The sequence below is a fragment of the Lygodium microphyllum genome, chromosome 29, assembly GCF_053477565.2.
Source record: "Lygodium microphyllum isolate KBCC chromosome 29, Lygodium_microphyllum_v1.1.10, whole genome shotgun sequence".
Taxonomy (NCBI): Eukaryota; Viridiplantae; Streptophyta; class Polypodiopsida; order Schizaeales; family Lygodiaceae; genus Lygodium; species Lygodium microphyllum.
The window spans coordinates 68,656,107-68,671,362 of NC_141163.1; the positions used below are offsets into that span (position 1 = coordinate 68,656,107).

Here is a 15,256-nt window from a genome sequence, read left to right on the forward strand (position 1 = left end):
TCAGCACTTGAGTGATTCGATAGGGTCCATAGTAGCGGTGATTGAACTTTGGGGTCATGTTTTTGGGAAGTGACATATTCTTAGAGCTCACTAGGACCATGTCTTCTTTGGCGAATAGTGCAGCCTTTCTCTTCTTGTTTGCTTGCTCTGTCATTGTTATCTTGCTCCGCTCGAGACTTTGCTGAGCTGCTACATGGCGATCTCTCCATTTCTTCAAAAATTCTTCTGCATCTTGATCCTCTGCTTTGGCCGCTCCGGATGCTAAGGCCAGTGGTGTGATGTCTTCTTTTCCTGTGGCTAACTCAAAGGGAGTGTACCCTGTAGCCGAGTGGATGGAGCTATTATAGTGAAATTCCAAGACATCAAGGTACAAGGCCCAATCTTTCTGATCCACTCTAGTATAGCTGCGGAGATAATCTTCGATGCCTTGGTTGACTCGTTCTGTCTGTCCATCTGTCTCCGGGTGGAAGGATGATGAGAATCTCAGTTGGGTTTCAGAAGTCTTGAAGAGTTCCTTCCACATGTCGCTCATGAATCTTCCATCTCTATCTGATACAATGGCCAGTGGTAAGCCATGCAATTTGAATACATGTGTGAAGAAGAGGCGTGCTACCTCCTTGGCATTCAGTGGTGGTTTGGCCGGGATGAAGTGGGCCTGTTTGGAAAAATAGTCCACCATGACAAAGATCATTGTGTACCCATGGGACTCCGGTAGTTCCACAATGAAGTCCATGCTGATGATATCCCATGGGCGGTTAGGTACTGGTAATGGTTGTAGTAGTCCGGCTGGTCTTGATCTGGGTGCTTTGACCATTTGGCAAGTGGGGCAAGTTTTGATGTAGTCTATCACTTCTTCCTTCATGTTCGGCCAAAAGAATTGCTTCCTAAGGGCCTCCAAGGTTTTGCTTTGCCCTTTGTGGCCTCCAATATTGCTGTCGTGTATCTCATGTAGGATGAGTTTCTTTAATTCCACATTGTTGGGGATATACAATCTTTTGCCTAAAAATAGAATACCCTCTTCTAAAGTGTACATTCCATGGGGGGTCTTCTCTGCTTCCACATCTTTGATTATCTTGTGCATGTCTTGATCTTGTTCTAGGGCCTCTTTGACAAGTTCTAAGCTCCTCTAAGAAAGAAGCCATCGAGAATGTGCTCATATCCTCATTGAACATCCAATTGATGATCTACTAAACTTCCTTGTTGCTTTATTATCATTGAGTTTGATCATAGATCCTTACAAGTAGTACAATCATCTATAGGCACTTTCCTAACCTCTTTGTGGGCCACGGGCTAAGGATCTATTCACTTTGTTTAGTTTCTTACTCCTTCCTAAAAGAGTTTTGGACACTTAGTGGGAAGAAATTTTGCTCCTTCCTAGAGAATCTAGGGCACTTAAAGTTGAGTCCAAGACACTTTCGATTTAGGGGTTTCTGTTGGAAATGTGTTTGTCTTCAATGGCTTTGAGATTTCTCTATTGATACTCTTATACTCTATTGAAAGTTTCGTGTAGTCATCATGGAACAAAGCAAAGCTATGGATGATGTTCTAGACATAGTGCATTCGACTCCATTGAATGCAATTGATTTGGTTGAATCAAAGAAAACAACAACAACATTATCTCTTCGACGCTTGCCTGCTTGGAGCCGTTCGCATGGATATGGGAGATAGTTATTCTAATAATTGTATTTTCACCAAGGTATTGTGTTCTTTTTGGGGAGATAGTCATTTGTGTATTTTGTTGAAGCCAATATGTGGAGTTTAATAGAGTGAATAAAGTTAATGTGTGAAAGATGAAAGAAGTGGCGAGGCAACAGGGAGGGCATGTTAGTAAATCCACAAGAACATCAACGATCCGAAGAAACACAAAGGCTGCTTCAAGTTCTTTGGAGTTTAAACGCCTCGAGACCAAGATGAATGAGTTGATGGAATTGCAGACGAGTTTATCCACACGTGTCGATCATGCACTTGCTATTTACTCTGCAGAGTTGCATGAACAAGCTAAGGGTTTGTATGGTGTTGTGTGCGAGACAAAGCACACCCAGAGTGTTCTTCAACAAGTCTCGAGTGGTTTGGGTGGTGAAGTGAGGGAACTTTCAGCAGTTGTCTCTGAGATAAGTAGATTGATAAATTTGTTGTTGAATGATATGTGGACATCGTTTTGGGGGCTTGGAGATGACTCTTACGGAATGGTTTGTGTGCAATCGTATTCATCCAGAGGCTCGAGCTATTCGGTATCAAGACTTCCCAGTGTATTGGGTGTGGAATGCACAATGAAAGGTATGGACGAAGAGAAACCGTGGAAATATGTGTGGTCGAATATACTTTGTGCCGCCCACATCTGGTGAGCATTACTACTTGCGAATACTCTTGACAGTGTCTCGAGGATGTATGTCTTTTGATGATTTGCGTGCTGTTGGCAACGTGGTGTACAACACCTTTAAGGAATCCTGCATTGCAAAGGGCATGTTAGACGGTGATGATGAGTGTGTTGTGTGCTTGGAAGAGGCTGCATCTGTACAAATTGGTGCCTAGTTGCATGCTTTGTTTGCTGCAATTTTGGTCTTCTGTGAGCCTGCGTAGCCTGGTTAACTCTAGGATAGGTTTATGTCACCGATGGTGGAGGATATTTTGTATAAGTTACAGCTTGGTGTGTATGTGAGATAGCCTCAAAGATGTATTCGATTGGCATATACTCGATGGTAATTGAGTATATATTCCCTACACTGTATATAAGTGTTTGCTTGACTTTTGTATATGCCTATTCCAAGCTGGGGTTATTATCCAGCTTCTGAGTATTAGAAGGAACTGCAGTGTAACTTGCGCGCAGTGACAACGCATGATATTATAAGAAGAACGCTTGCAAGGGTCATTGAGCATTTGTATGATGATATCAACATAGAGATTTTACTTCCATTCTTTATTGAGGTGGTGCATTGTGGGTATACTCAATGCTTTCGAGTGCATATGGGTGAAGCTGAGCAGGATAAGAGGTTTCGGCGATCTCACATTGATAGAATACCGAGGGGGTGGCCGGCGTATGAATTTAAGGACTTCAGTTGTTTTGTGATGCTACATCAAGCTATGACAATGCTTGCCAAGTGGTTTACAAGTGTTAAGCCAGGTATTGTTATTCCAATGTTAAGTGATCTTTGTCAATTGTTGGATGTGTTCATATTTACGTTGTGAGTTTTTAAAATTTTAGGCGCAAGAAAGAGAGGAAAGACTATCATGTCCCCTGTACCATCACCAGGACGAAGAGTGGCAATGGGACTTGCTTCTCCTGAGCATGCTGTGTTGGAGAATGGAATTTTTCCTAGTGATTCCTCAAAGAAAAGAAAGCTTCATTTTGGTTAGACCTGATGGAAAGTTTCAACATCTTTGTAGCGTTTGGATGTAGATGTATCTATATCTATTTATCATAGGTGTAATCAAGAAGTGGTACTTCGTGGTTTGTTGATACTTGGATTTATGGTACAAAGTTTTCGGCTCTGGAGCAAGATTTGGTTTTGGGCTTTGCTTCATCTATCTGTATTTGATGCTTGGATATGCTTACACTTTGTGGTTCTTCCAGCAATGTTATTTCTGATTGTAACATCGAATGATCATGTAGAGCTACTTCTAGCTATTGCGCATAGCAGGTATTGTTGTTTTAATGTCAAGTAGTCTTTGTTGGTTGTTAGATGTGCTTACATTAACATTGTGGGCTTCTAAAATTTTAGGTGCAAGAAAGAGAGGAAATACTATTATGTCCCCTATACCATCAACAAGACGAAGAGTGGTGATCGGACTTGCTTCGCCTGGCCATGCTATATTGGAGAGTGGAAAATTTCACTGTTATTTCTCAAATAAAAGAAAGCTTCGTTTTGGTTAGACCCTATGGGAACTGTAAATTTTTTTGTAACATTTGGATGTAGATGCATAGGCACAATCAAGGAGTGACACTTTGTGGTTTGTTGATACTTGAAATTGTGGTGCAAGGTTATTGGTGCAGTCTCTAGAAGAAACTTTGGTTTCAGGCTTTGCTTCACCTATGTGGGTTATTAATATTGAGAGTTTACATGCAATGCTTGGACAAACTTAAATTTGTGGTGTGGCTCATATATATTTCATTTGTGGTTCGTTTCACCGTAAGAATGTTATTTCTCATTATAACATCCAAGGATACAAGTTGTTTCTAATTGTTGTGCAGAGCAAGTATAAACACAAGTTTATAAGTTTGGTGCATGGTCATTGCATGTATATATGAGTTTATGTACTCCTTGATGCAAATGCATATTTGGCCTTTTATACATGTGAGAGAGAGAGAGAGAGAGAGAGAGAGAGAGAGAGAGAGAGAGAGAGAGAGAGAGAGAGAGAGGTTGAGAGTGATTGAGTGAGTGAGTGTGGATACAGAGGGGGGAGGTGTAAATGGGATGAGAGATAGAGGGGTTGTGAGTAGAGGAGAGTAAAGCATTTGATGTTTTTGTGATAGCATTACCCACTGTGCGATAGGGAAGTGAAGCTGCCGTGCGATAAGCTTCACTTCCCTCGCACCCCGCTTTGTGGCAGCGAAGCGGGATAGCATTCCTCACGCAAGGAACGCTAGTCTTTTGAATTCAAGGAAGCATGACACATGGATGATGGATGCCATGAAACATTTTAGCAAATTACTGATCGACACGGAAGCAAAATTCCCAGTATATTCTTAGGGTGGTTACACACCGCCATTGCCTGCCAATCTGTGCCCAGTTTGTGGGCACAGGAAAAGTTGACTTGGCAGTCACTTGTTCGCCACCTGCTTACACACTGGGTAGTGGACACTTTTCGTTATCAATAAGTGTCGTCCATCTTCCGTCTACAATCGTTTACACACCGGCCACCACCTACCACCGGACACTTCCTGAATCGCATGCGAATGAAGGGACGCTACAGATGTTGATCATCATTCTCATAATAATTATTTTTAGAATACTTGATTAAACACTTTAAATCAACTAATAAACCTTAAAAAAGTCACCAATAAAACTAAAAGTATGAATCTGAAGTTTTTCCTACCAAAGAACTCCAAGATTATGACCTTATTGCGTCGTTGCTTTTTGCGCCAATATATTTGTTTCTATGGTGACTACTATTCATGCTTTTGGAAGCTCATTCACTTCCAAGAGAGCAGGGGAGTTGAACCCCTTCGCCATGTTGTTGAGGCATGGCTCTACCGAGCTCTTTGCAGAAAGGTGGAAAGAGGGAAATTTTTTTAGCACACCACCCCTCTTTCCACCTTTCCACCTACGCTGCAGATGCAAGGATGACTGAAAACTTAAAAAAATCATGCAAGGATGGTTGAAAATTACTTACTTGGATGTGATTGTGCTTAACAGTATGGGTTGAACAATAGGCAGAGTCGGAATGTGTTTACTCACCATTGTCTTCGCCGTCCATCTCCTCCGCAGAGTCAGAATCACCAAATATTGTTCTCACATTTGCGCTCTCCCTCTCTCGATACATGGCTCGAGCAATGTTGTCTCTTCGAGATGCCCCCCCAAGATGGATTGCCTCTTGTGTTGTCTCTGCTGCTTGAGCTCTTTGTATTGCTTGTGTGGTACTTGTGTTAGTTAGCATAGCAACCTTTACTAATCCATTCCTCAAACTATTTTGCTGGTCCATGTCTTGATAAGCCTCATTACTTTCTCTATCAAGTTCTGTTGTCGCTTCATGTATCCATGCATCATCAAAACCATCTCCATGCACAATGCATATATTATGTAGAACAATGCATGCTGCCACCATCTTTGGGACATTTTGTAAAAGCATGTCACATCTCTTTAACAATATACGAAATCGCGCTTTAAGGATGCCAAATGCCCTTTCAACTGGCATACGAGTACTTGATTATATGTAATTCCAATAATAGTGTTCCAGAGATAGCCCATCCTTACTACCCTTGAAAGGAGGAAGCATCCAAAAGCGTGCTGGATAAGCACAATTGCCTAGTAGACAGTATTGTCCCAGAGCTTTGTTTGTGCATCGTTTTCCTAGGTTTGAACGTTGAAAAACATTCCAATCGTGCATAGAACCTGCCCAGCCAACGTGATAGTCCCAAACAACACAATTGGTTGCCATGCTTATCTGTAGAATAATAGACTGGAAGCCCTTCCTATTAAAATAATATTTGTAGTTCTCCCTTGGGGCAATGATGGGTATATGACTACCATCTACTGCACTAATAACATACTGTATGCCTTGAAGGGCTTGAAATGCACCAGCATATTTTTGCATTTGTTGTGGCATTGGCCACTTTACATACATACTATGCAATCCAAAAGCACCCAGTGCATCGCAAAAATCCAAAACAGCCAGCTGTGTAAACGAAGTTGAGACTCCGTACAAATCAACTATTAGTCCCAAACTTGAGCCGCTCACCAAGCGATGCAAAGCCACACAGACCCGCTTCTCCACAGGTACTCCCCTTCTATAGTTTGTATTCTTGCGTCGCATTTGTGGTGCTAATTTCACGACGAGATATTCAAATGTACTCCTGCTAACTCATAACCTGCTTTTAAACATTCGGTTTGTATAACTCCCCAGAAGCCCCTGCTCCATAAAAGTTTGTGGTCTTGGATAGACCCAGCATGACTATCGATCGTGCCTTCGCTGACCTATCCTGGCTCGATGTGCAATGTAACCTCGAGCCATGCACTCCATCAAAGTATGCAATAGCATGCTGTCATCGTCCCCGTCATCCAAATCACTCAACAATAGTTGAAACATTGCTATGACAACGACTACAACACCTATGACACACATTATCAAAAGACTTTCGTCGTCCATTCACCTGTCAAAAGATTTTACGAAACTTTATGAGACAATTGAAGAGAGATGTAAAGGTAGAATAAAAAACTCGTTTTTTTAAAAGTTCCAAATTCATCTACAGTTGAATTCATCATTCCTTTTTAAGACTTTTGATTACATCTAATAGACCAGATACTGAGGAGGCAAGTGTATCCATGATAACGAGCTTGCACTCTTCAAATGTTTTTTTTTCCTCTAGGTTTGATTTTTGGTTGGCTAACATTGATCGGGCGGTGCTAGCCATGTCACTGAGAGACTCCTCTATCTTTCTACCCTTTTTATTGCATGCTCCTTGGTTGGTTGTTTGATCATGCACGATCTTCGAAGGCTCATTGGAGCCAATGTCTTCTTGGGTGTGGTCACCCTAATCATTGGAGACTGATGTATTGTTGTCTTCTGATGAAGACAACCCACCAACAGACAAGGCATGTGCATCGCTAACAACATTGACACGATTCCACATATATTCATCCACATTGGCACGATTCCACATATATTCATCCACAATATCATACCACTGACAAATGATCCTGCGATCATTGCCTGATATGGCATTGTGGGCCTTATCCTTTCTATATGACTCATAAACGCGTCCCCAATGTTTTCTGCATGCCTCACCATCTTTGTCAAACTCTGGAAATAGCGATGCTAGCTGGGTGGCAACCTTGGACCATATATCCACTCCTTGCTTCGGTGGCTTTGAGAACTCCACACTCATGGATCCTCGAATGTGAATGAGTTGTACTGTCCATCCATCCTTCCATTACGCAAACGATTTTTTTGTGGCTATTGAATGATCTTGTGTCTCAGAACCGTCATTCTGATTCTTTCCTTTCCACGCCCTCTTTGGTTTAGGAGGTTTAGGAGCATCAGACTCCGATGATGTTCGTCGTGAATGTTGTTTGGTGGCATCCTCGGAAGATGGCACCATTGGTTCTTGAGCCTGAACCAAGTCAACCTCTTCACATGTGTCCTAGTTGGCATCACAATAACTTATTGCTTGTGGTTCTTCTTGTTGTGGTGCCGAGGGACCATGTTGAGGACTATGTGCAAATGGACGAAGAATTACATTATTGTGTACTGTTGTGGGTCTCTCTATACCTAATTGTCTTGGTCGTTGGAACGGTATGAATTGAGGAGAACGGGGATTGATCAAAGGAGGGCGGTTTGGAAACACATTTACAGGGATATTGCCAACAGTAGTGTGGCTTGGCATGTGGTTTGGAACACCCACACTTTGGCTTGAAAAGTACATGAAGTCATTATTGCATATTGCATCTTGGCTCATTTGAGACACGAACTGGTGAAACTCCTCCATGGGAGTGCTCTCTTGAGAATCCATCGAGCTCCACCTTACGCATGAAAATTGATCCATCATTTACAATATGTGAATGGACAAATAGGTTTATTGTTCTTTACATAATTGATCCATTTTTATTATTTACATATCAATAATTGATTGTAAGGTGACAACTATAGGATAACTCCAATTACATTGCAATTTATCTTACAATTAGAAAACAATATGGTTAAAAAACAATAAAGAAAAGGAAATGTTATACATATACATTGATTCAAACAAAATGATGGGATGTATGTATAGACAAGAAGTTTTAGCCATTGTCAACCTGTAATAGATGCCAAACATATATAGCGGAACTAAGAAAGGATTCATTGCAACGATGAACAATTAGAAAACAATATGGTTAAAGAACAATAAAGAAAAGGAAATGTTATATAGATACATTGATTCAAACAAAATGATGGGATGTATGTATAGACAATAAGTTTTAGCCATTGTCAACCTGTAATAGATGCCAAACATATATAGCGGAACTAAGAAAGGATTCATTGCAACGATGAAATACTATTAAGCAAACAAAAACCCTCCAATAAAACCTAAGTCAAATTGAAACTAGACCACCTAGCAAGTGTTCTACTTCAGAATGTTTCTCAATGATATTCATTTATGTTCATACAATTCTCCATACCATTATTTTCAATTGAAGCTTGATTGATGATTCTTGCAATGATTGCTATCAGAGATGAATAACTATCAGAAATTGCTATCAGAGATGAATAGCTCACTCATATGTATCAGAAATTGGGAGAAGCCAAAGACAGTGGGGTAGCAACACATGGAGGTAGAAACACAGGCATTCTAAAATGTTACAGGCTTGAAACACAGGCAGCTAGGCATGCAAATGATGGAAAAATGACCTGCATGAACTAACCAAACCCAGAAATGTAGCAGTATGCATGCACAACAGGCAAGACATGATATGAAAACACAACCCAATTAATGTTTCTGACTGATTAACACTTGCTACAAATTGGTAAGTCAAGGTCAAAAACTGGGCAAAGATTGCAGTGATCAGCAGCCATGAGTTGGGACATCAAACATGATGGAGACTACCACACATGTGCACACTTATTAGGAACACACTTAAGGCACACACAAGGCACAATCACACCAGTCAATCATAATCAATAGAATCACTTATTGTATCCCCAACATTCGATGGTTTATAAAACATTACATGAATTCCCCAACATTCGATGGTTTATAAAACATTACCAGGTCAATAAAAAAGAGAGAGAGAGAGAGAGAGAGAGAGAGAGAGAGAGAGAGAGAGAGAGAGAGAGAGAGAGAGAGAGCATACCTGTGAAGGCTGTGATTCACAGCTCTGATAAAGACCTCTGCCTCTGAGCCAGAGCTCTGATAAAACACTCCGTTGAAGCTTGTGAATCACCTATGAAGCCTGCAAATTACATGCAACCAATTGGCCATGATTAAACCCTGAACCGGTTTCTGCGACAAAGAGAGACCTGACTGGATGCATGATCATCAAAGATGCCTTCCCACCTTCACGATGTGTACATTTTCATGCGAAGAGAGGGATGATGAATCCAGAAAAACACAGAGAGATGAACCTTCACGATGTGTACATTTATGCATGTGGAGAAACGGGCAACATAGGGAAGCATCCTGTGTATCAACGGCTCCCTGTGTATCAAAGGCCACAGGGTGCTTACACCTACTTGGAGCCCACTCATGTGGGCAAAAAATAAAGAGAGAGAATGGCGGCTAGAGAGATACTTCATCACAGGAGGTGGAGAAATGGGAACATTGCAACGGGCTGTAGCCAAACGCCGTCTGTAGCAACGGGCTGTAGCAACGGGAAGCCCTATGTCCTGGAGCCCACAGGCCAACAGAGGAGCCGATCAGAGGCAGGTCGAGTCTGCAGGACGGAACAGGATGGGGGAGCTCCCCCGCCCTGCGGAACGCAGAAAGGGGACGAGGGGAGCATTGAAGACCCCCTTTCGGGGGAGATGCCGGGTGCCCCCAGTGTGTAAGAGAGGGCGCCCACTTTTGAAGATCCGGCCTTCTTATTGGCCAGATCTTGTATGCTTGGGCGGCCGCACTTAGGTGTGTAACCACCCTTATAAGTTTTTCGACGTCACACCCACGTACCTCAAGAGGAACGTGAGGATTCAGGAAGTACGACACACACGGATGATGTTTGTGAAACGTTTTTAGCGAATAAATGATTGACACGTAAGCAAAATTCAGAGCATGTTCCTGTAAGGTTTTCGACATTACACTTACCCCGAACGTGAATCGCACCCCGTTCTTCTTCCTTTCTTCTTCTGTGTCTTCCCAGGAGGATCAGCCTATCTATCTGTGCCGCGAGACTGAAATGGCCGGAACGATCGCGCTTCAGTCTTTCACTGCGCTTTCATCGACGAATGTCGCAGCGACCAGCAGCACACAGAAAGGAAGTGCAGCGGCATATTTGCGGGCCTCCCCTTTGGTCCTTTCTAGTTCCAACACATCCTTCTGCCCCCGGCTCTTGACATCTCTTCCTTTCATCAGAAACGTTAGCCGCAGGAACGGACGTCTCTCTCATTCAGTCGAAGCAGCTCAGGTTTCGTTCTAATTTTTCTTCGAATCTTTCGATGAAATGCATCTTGGATTCAGATAACGAATGCAGCTAAGCTTTAAGCTACCATCTAAATCACGATCTTGGTCTGTCCAGGCTGATGTTGAGAGGTCTTACGTCATGGTGAAGCCTGATGGAGTGCAGCGTGGCGTGGTATTGAACAGATTTTAGATGCTCCCCTGCAACAAAGCAGTGTTTAACAGCATTGTGTCTTACATACGACCTTATTTGTGAAGGTTGGAGAGATCATATCCAGGTTTGAGCGCAAAGGGTTCATTCTCATAGGCATTAAGCTTTTCCAGTGTCCGACGGAACTTGCTGAGGTACGACTGTTTGAGCTTTAAAAGTTTGATTGCTGCTTCAGAACCTTTAAGATACTGGAGATGTGTATTTGCAACATAAAATACTAGAGGAAGTGCATCTCTTTTCTTGAATGGTGTTGACATTTGTGTCGATGCAACAATGCAGGAACATTATAAGGATTTAAAGTCTAAACCATTTTTTCCCAAGCTAGTGCAGTATATAACATCAGGTCCAGTGGTTTGCTTGGTATGTGAAACTGAATTTGCTAATGTAAATTTCTATACATAAGAAGATTTTGGAAATTATTTATCTTCCTCTTCTTTGTATAGTAGGCATTGGAAGGTCCTGGTGTAGTGGCATCTGCCAGAAAGATGATAGGCGTCACAAATCCCTTGCAAGCTGAACCTGGAACTATTCGTGGAGATTTTGGTATTGAAGTTGGGAGGCAAGTTTTTGCTTTAGACTTTGTCTAACATGAAGTTTATTATTTGAAAGAGGCATTGGAAGCTGTTCAAGCGTGTTACATGCTTTTATCTTAAACCATACAACTATATAGATCTAAAAGCAAGTCACTAAGCATATTGTTTGGTTTTTGGGTTTTTGTTTTTGCAACGTGCTGTAAGTTTCCACATAGAGAATACTGCAGAAATGCTTTGTACATTAATGATTAATTTTGATACAATGATTGCACAGATTCACATGTGAATGTGTACATTACGTGCACTGAGGCCACTTACTTGTAGGAGGGCTATACACACACATTCACACATCCAAATCACCTTGGACTAGGGTTGTTGCACAATCTGCTGTGAAGGTGTAATTGAAATTACAGTGTCCCTTCCAATTGATATTTGGTAGCACCCATGTCTAGGAACAAAGGCCTCTCAATATTTTGAGTTCTTGTGTTATTTTCAAAATTTCCAGTTTTGTAGCATCTTAATAGTCCTGCATGTAAATCCAGGATGGAAGATCCATAAATGTAGATCATATTACACCTTGAAAGTTAGTTTTGATTGTCTCCTACTTGGAAGAAAGGCTTTGGATATGCTGCATTTAATTGGCAATATTGACATTCACCTAGATTAAGATGTCAATGGCTTTTAGGGAGAAAAAGTCTTCCAAATTTGATGATGATGGTTGACATCAACCAACATGAGTTACCATAGTCTTATAGTTTCCTTGAGATAGTTCAAAGTTTGCTCGTTCGAGTGCCTAGTATAAGAATTTTGAGTCTTGACAAATTATGAGGTTAGACAGATTAGTAAACTTCATACAGATTAGTAAACTTCATACCATACTAAGAAACCAGCATGCCATTTCATCTGCAAATTTACACTCTTCAAACTTTTCTAGATTTGGGATTTCCTTACTCCACATACCCAGAAGAAACATCATGCTTTCCTTATTCTCTATCCCTAGCAATTGCATAGCAACTTCTAATGGGGAGGGACATGGGATCGTCTTGTATGAAGATAGGAATGTGGGATGCATTTGGATCATATAGCACATGGGCAAGGATTGGTCATGGTAGGATGAAGTTCACGTGAGCACCTTGCAATGGTGGGGATGCCTAGGCTCTAGCTATGGGCACATGGGTGGTGTTAACAAAGTATGAGCTCTTCTTAGAGCAACTTAGCAAGGAGGTGAGGTTTGGACAAGATTGAGAAGTGATAGCTTGGAGATGAGGTCTTGCATAAGATTAAGATGTGGTGGCTTAAGGACCATGCCATGGAACAAGATGCCTTGGCTTGATCAAGGTAATTTGGGTCGTTGATCCTTTTGCATGACTAGACTTTAGCATTGAATGCAACAAAATTGGTATTGCTTGGTACATCATTAATGTTACATGGCAAACACACTTTTAACATGGACATGCTATCATCCATCTTGATGCACCTTGTCATGTTGTTGATAAGGTGCCCTTGAGACATCATATGATTCAAAGATGAATGAGGAGTCAATGTCGTTGTTAACACAATTGCATTGGTTTTATTGCTCATATATGAATAGTAAAATTAAATGAACTAAGACATACCAATTAAACAATGATCAAAGAATTAAGAAAACACTATTCTCATTGCATGTGCCACAATGTTTGGTTATGTTATGGTGATGGTGAAGTTGGTTGGTTAATATGGGCATGCATATACACCTCCAATGTTAGAGAGCTTGTATACTATATTACTTGACTATAAGTGGTTACATGCCAGAGTCGTGGCAATCACGTGGGAGCATAGATTATCAATATGTTACAAATCAGTCATGAACCAAGTACTATGCAAGCTATGTTAGGACCACATAGTGAGAACAACTCAACTAACATAGTGGAACATGTCTTAAAGCCTACTAGAACCATGGTAAGTACAAAATATGAAAATTGGAAAGAGTTAGAAGACATAATAATGGAGAGGAGGAAATGCTACTCTATACCTAATTATGTTGGTATAGAGGTCGCATCACCATACATACTTATTACCGAGTCAGGAAATTAAAGGACACCCCAAATACAAGGATTTAGTAGATTGGGAACATAAAGACGCTAGGCTCATGGCAATGGCTGGAAACTGATGAAGGTTGGAAACTGCCGCCTACAACGAAATGCAATTGTAGACTGATTACCAACTATAGGAGGGCTGGATGCCTAAATGATGGACAACTCCTCGAATTGTGATATTTGATGGGAAGAGGTGTGGACGACAAAGAATAGGGCACAAACAAATTTCAATCTTGCCTCGTATTTATAGATGAGTAGATCCTCCCAAATTAGGGTTTGGCTTATGGGACTCAGACACTCTCGAGGAAGGTTCGGCAATATTTAAATTTTGGGGATGTAATAAAGAGCTAATTAGTATACAATGCATTTTTTAGCTTGACACCCCCTCTCAAGCCTAAAATTGGAATTAAGAAGGGATCACTAAGGATAATCCCAAGGCATCCTGGCTGAAAGTAGCTAGAGCATTGGGCCAAGGGTGTGTGTGGGCTGCCCAAGGACCTACCGAGGGAACAGAGGTGGTGCCATCGCCGCCGTGGTGGTTATCTTACCAAGAGAGCCTAAAGGGATATCCGTAACCCCAAAGAGGCCAAGGAATTGAACAAAGGGTGCTCCTGCCCAATGATCTATTAGAACCTCCAATGGCGATGGAACCACTTTGAACTCTTATTTTTTTGGGAGTGTGTCTTGATCCTATTAAGTATCTATGCCCCATGGGTAAAAAAGGAATGGTTAGATCCAACACATTACAAAATAGAAAGCAATCTTGTTCACCCGTGGGTGTTAGTGATGAAGAAATAATGGAGGGTATGTATGGAATGCTGCCATAGAGACTGCCCAAGGAGTGCCATGTGAGCTATTGCAAATATCGTGGATCTCTAGTCAACCACCCTTTGACTAAAAAGGGATAAATATGCACATATATATGTTAACAATAATAGAATACCAATGCATGGGGCAATGCAATGTCGTGCTTGATCAAGATGTTGTAAAAAATAACTGGTATGCTCTGATACCATGTCAAAATAAGCGGTAGTGTAGAGAGACAATAGGGTTTGCGGGGAGTAACACAGAGTGTACGACAAACACTGAGAGAGAAGAGACACTCGGAAACACAACAAGAACATGGTGATGATGCACTGAATCATGCTATGAGAAGAAAAGCTGATACAGTGGAGTCAAAACTCAAAAGATAATTGCACTGTCCTGTCTGAATTGGATAGTAGCACCTGTGGGAAATTTGCATAGTGAAGGCAACGAAATGCAGTTCTCCGGGTAGTGGGCTATCAAAGTAATCACTAGAAGGTGAAAGACAGTTGTCGAGGGAGCGAATCGCAGTTCTTATGCCGTCGAAGATGTGGAAGATAATCACCGGCTGTGGAGGGAGTGAACCATAGTCCTCTAATGCCGGAGAGTGATGTGGGTAGCAAAACATAAATCCTAGAGTGTCGGAGCTTTCAAACATAGGGAGAGTAGTTGAGATGCTAACGCCAGGTGGATAATGATGACACTAGATTGTGAAAGTTGAGTGGGGCTGCAAAAACGCAGGTTCGAGCAGCCTTTATGATAGACGAGTGATGCCAGGTGATGGAGGAGGAGCCAAGTTGTAGAAACGTAGGTCCTAGTAGCCCTTGCGATAGATGAGTGATGCCAAGTGATGGAGGAGGAGCTAGGTTGCAAAAACGTAGGTCCC

General features: G+C 41.6%; 1 protein-coding gene across 1 annotated transcript in view; it reads left to right on the forward strand.

The window, feature by feature from the left end:
• Nucleotides 1–10,430: 10,430 nt before the first annotated feature.
• NDPK2 (nucleoside diphosphate kinase 2) overlaps nucleotides 10,431–15,256 on the forward strand; it is a 32,836-nt gene continuing 28,010 nt past the window's right edge. Inside the window, exons 1-5 of the mRNA XM_087671994.1 lie at nucleotides 10,431–10,754; nucleotides 10,866–10,922; nucleotides 11,006–11,092; nucleotides 11,238–11,318; nucleotides 11,405–11,517. Of these exons, the coding sequence (XP_087528120.1) occupies nucleotides 10,527–10,754; nucleotides 10,866–10,922; nucleotides 11,006–11,092; nucleotides 11,238–11,318; nucleotides 11,405–11,517 (566 nt within the window). The 5' untranslated portion in view covers nucleotides 10,431–10,526. The remainder of the gene's footprint in view (nucleotides 10,755–10,865; nucleotides 10,923–11,005; nucleotides 11,093–11,237; nucleotides 11,319–11,404; nucleotides 11,518–15,256) is intronic.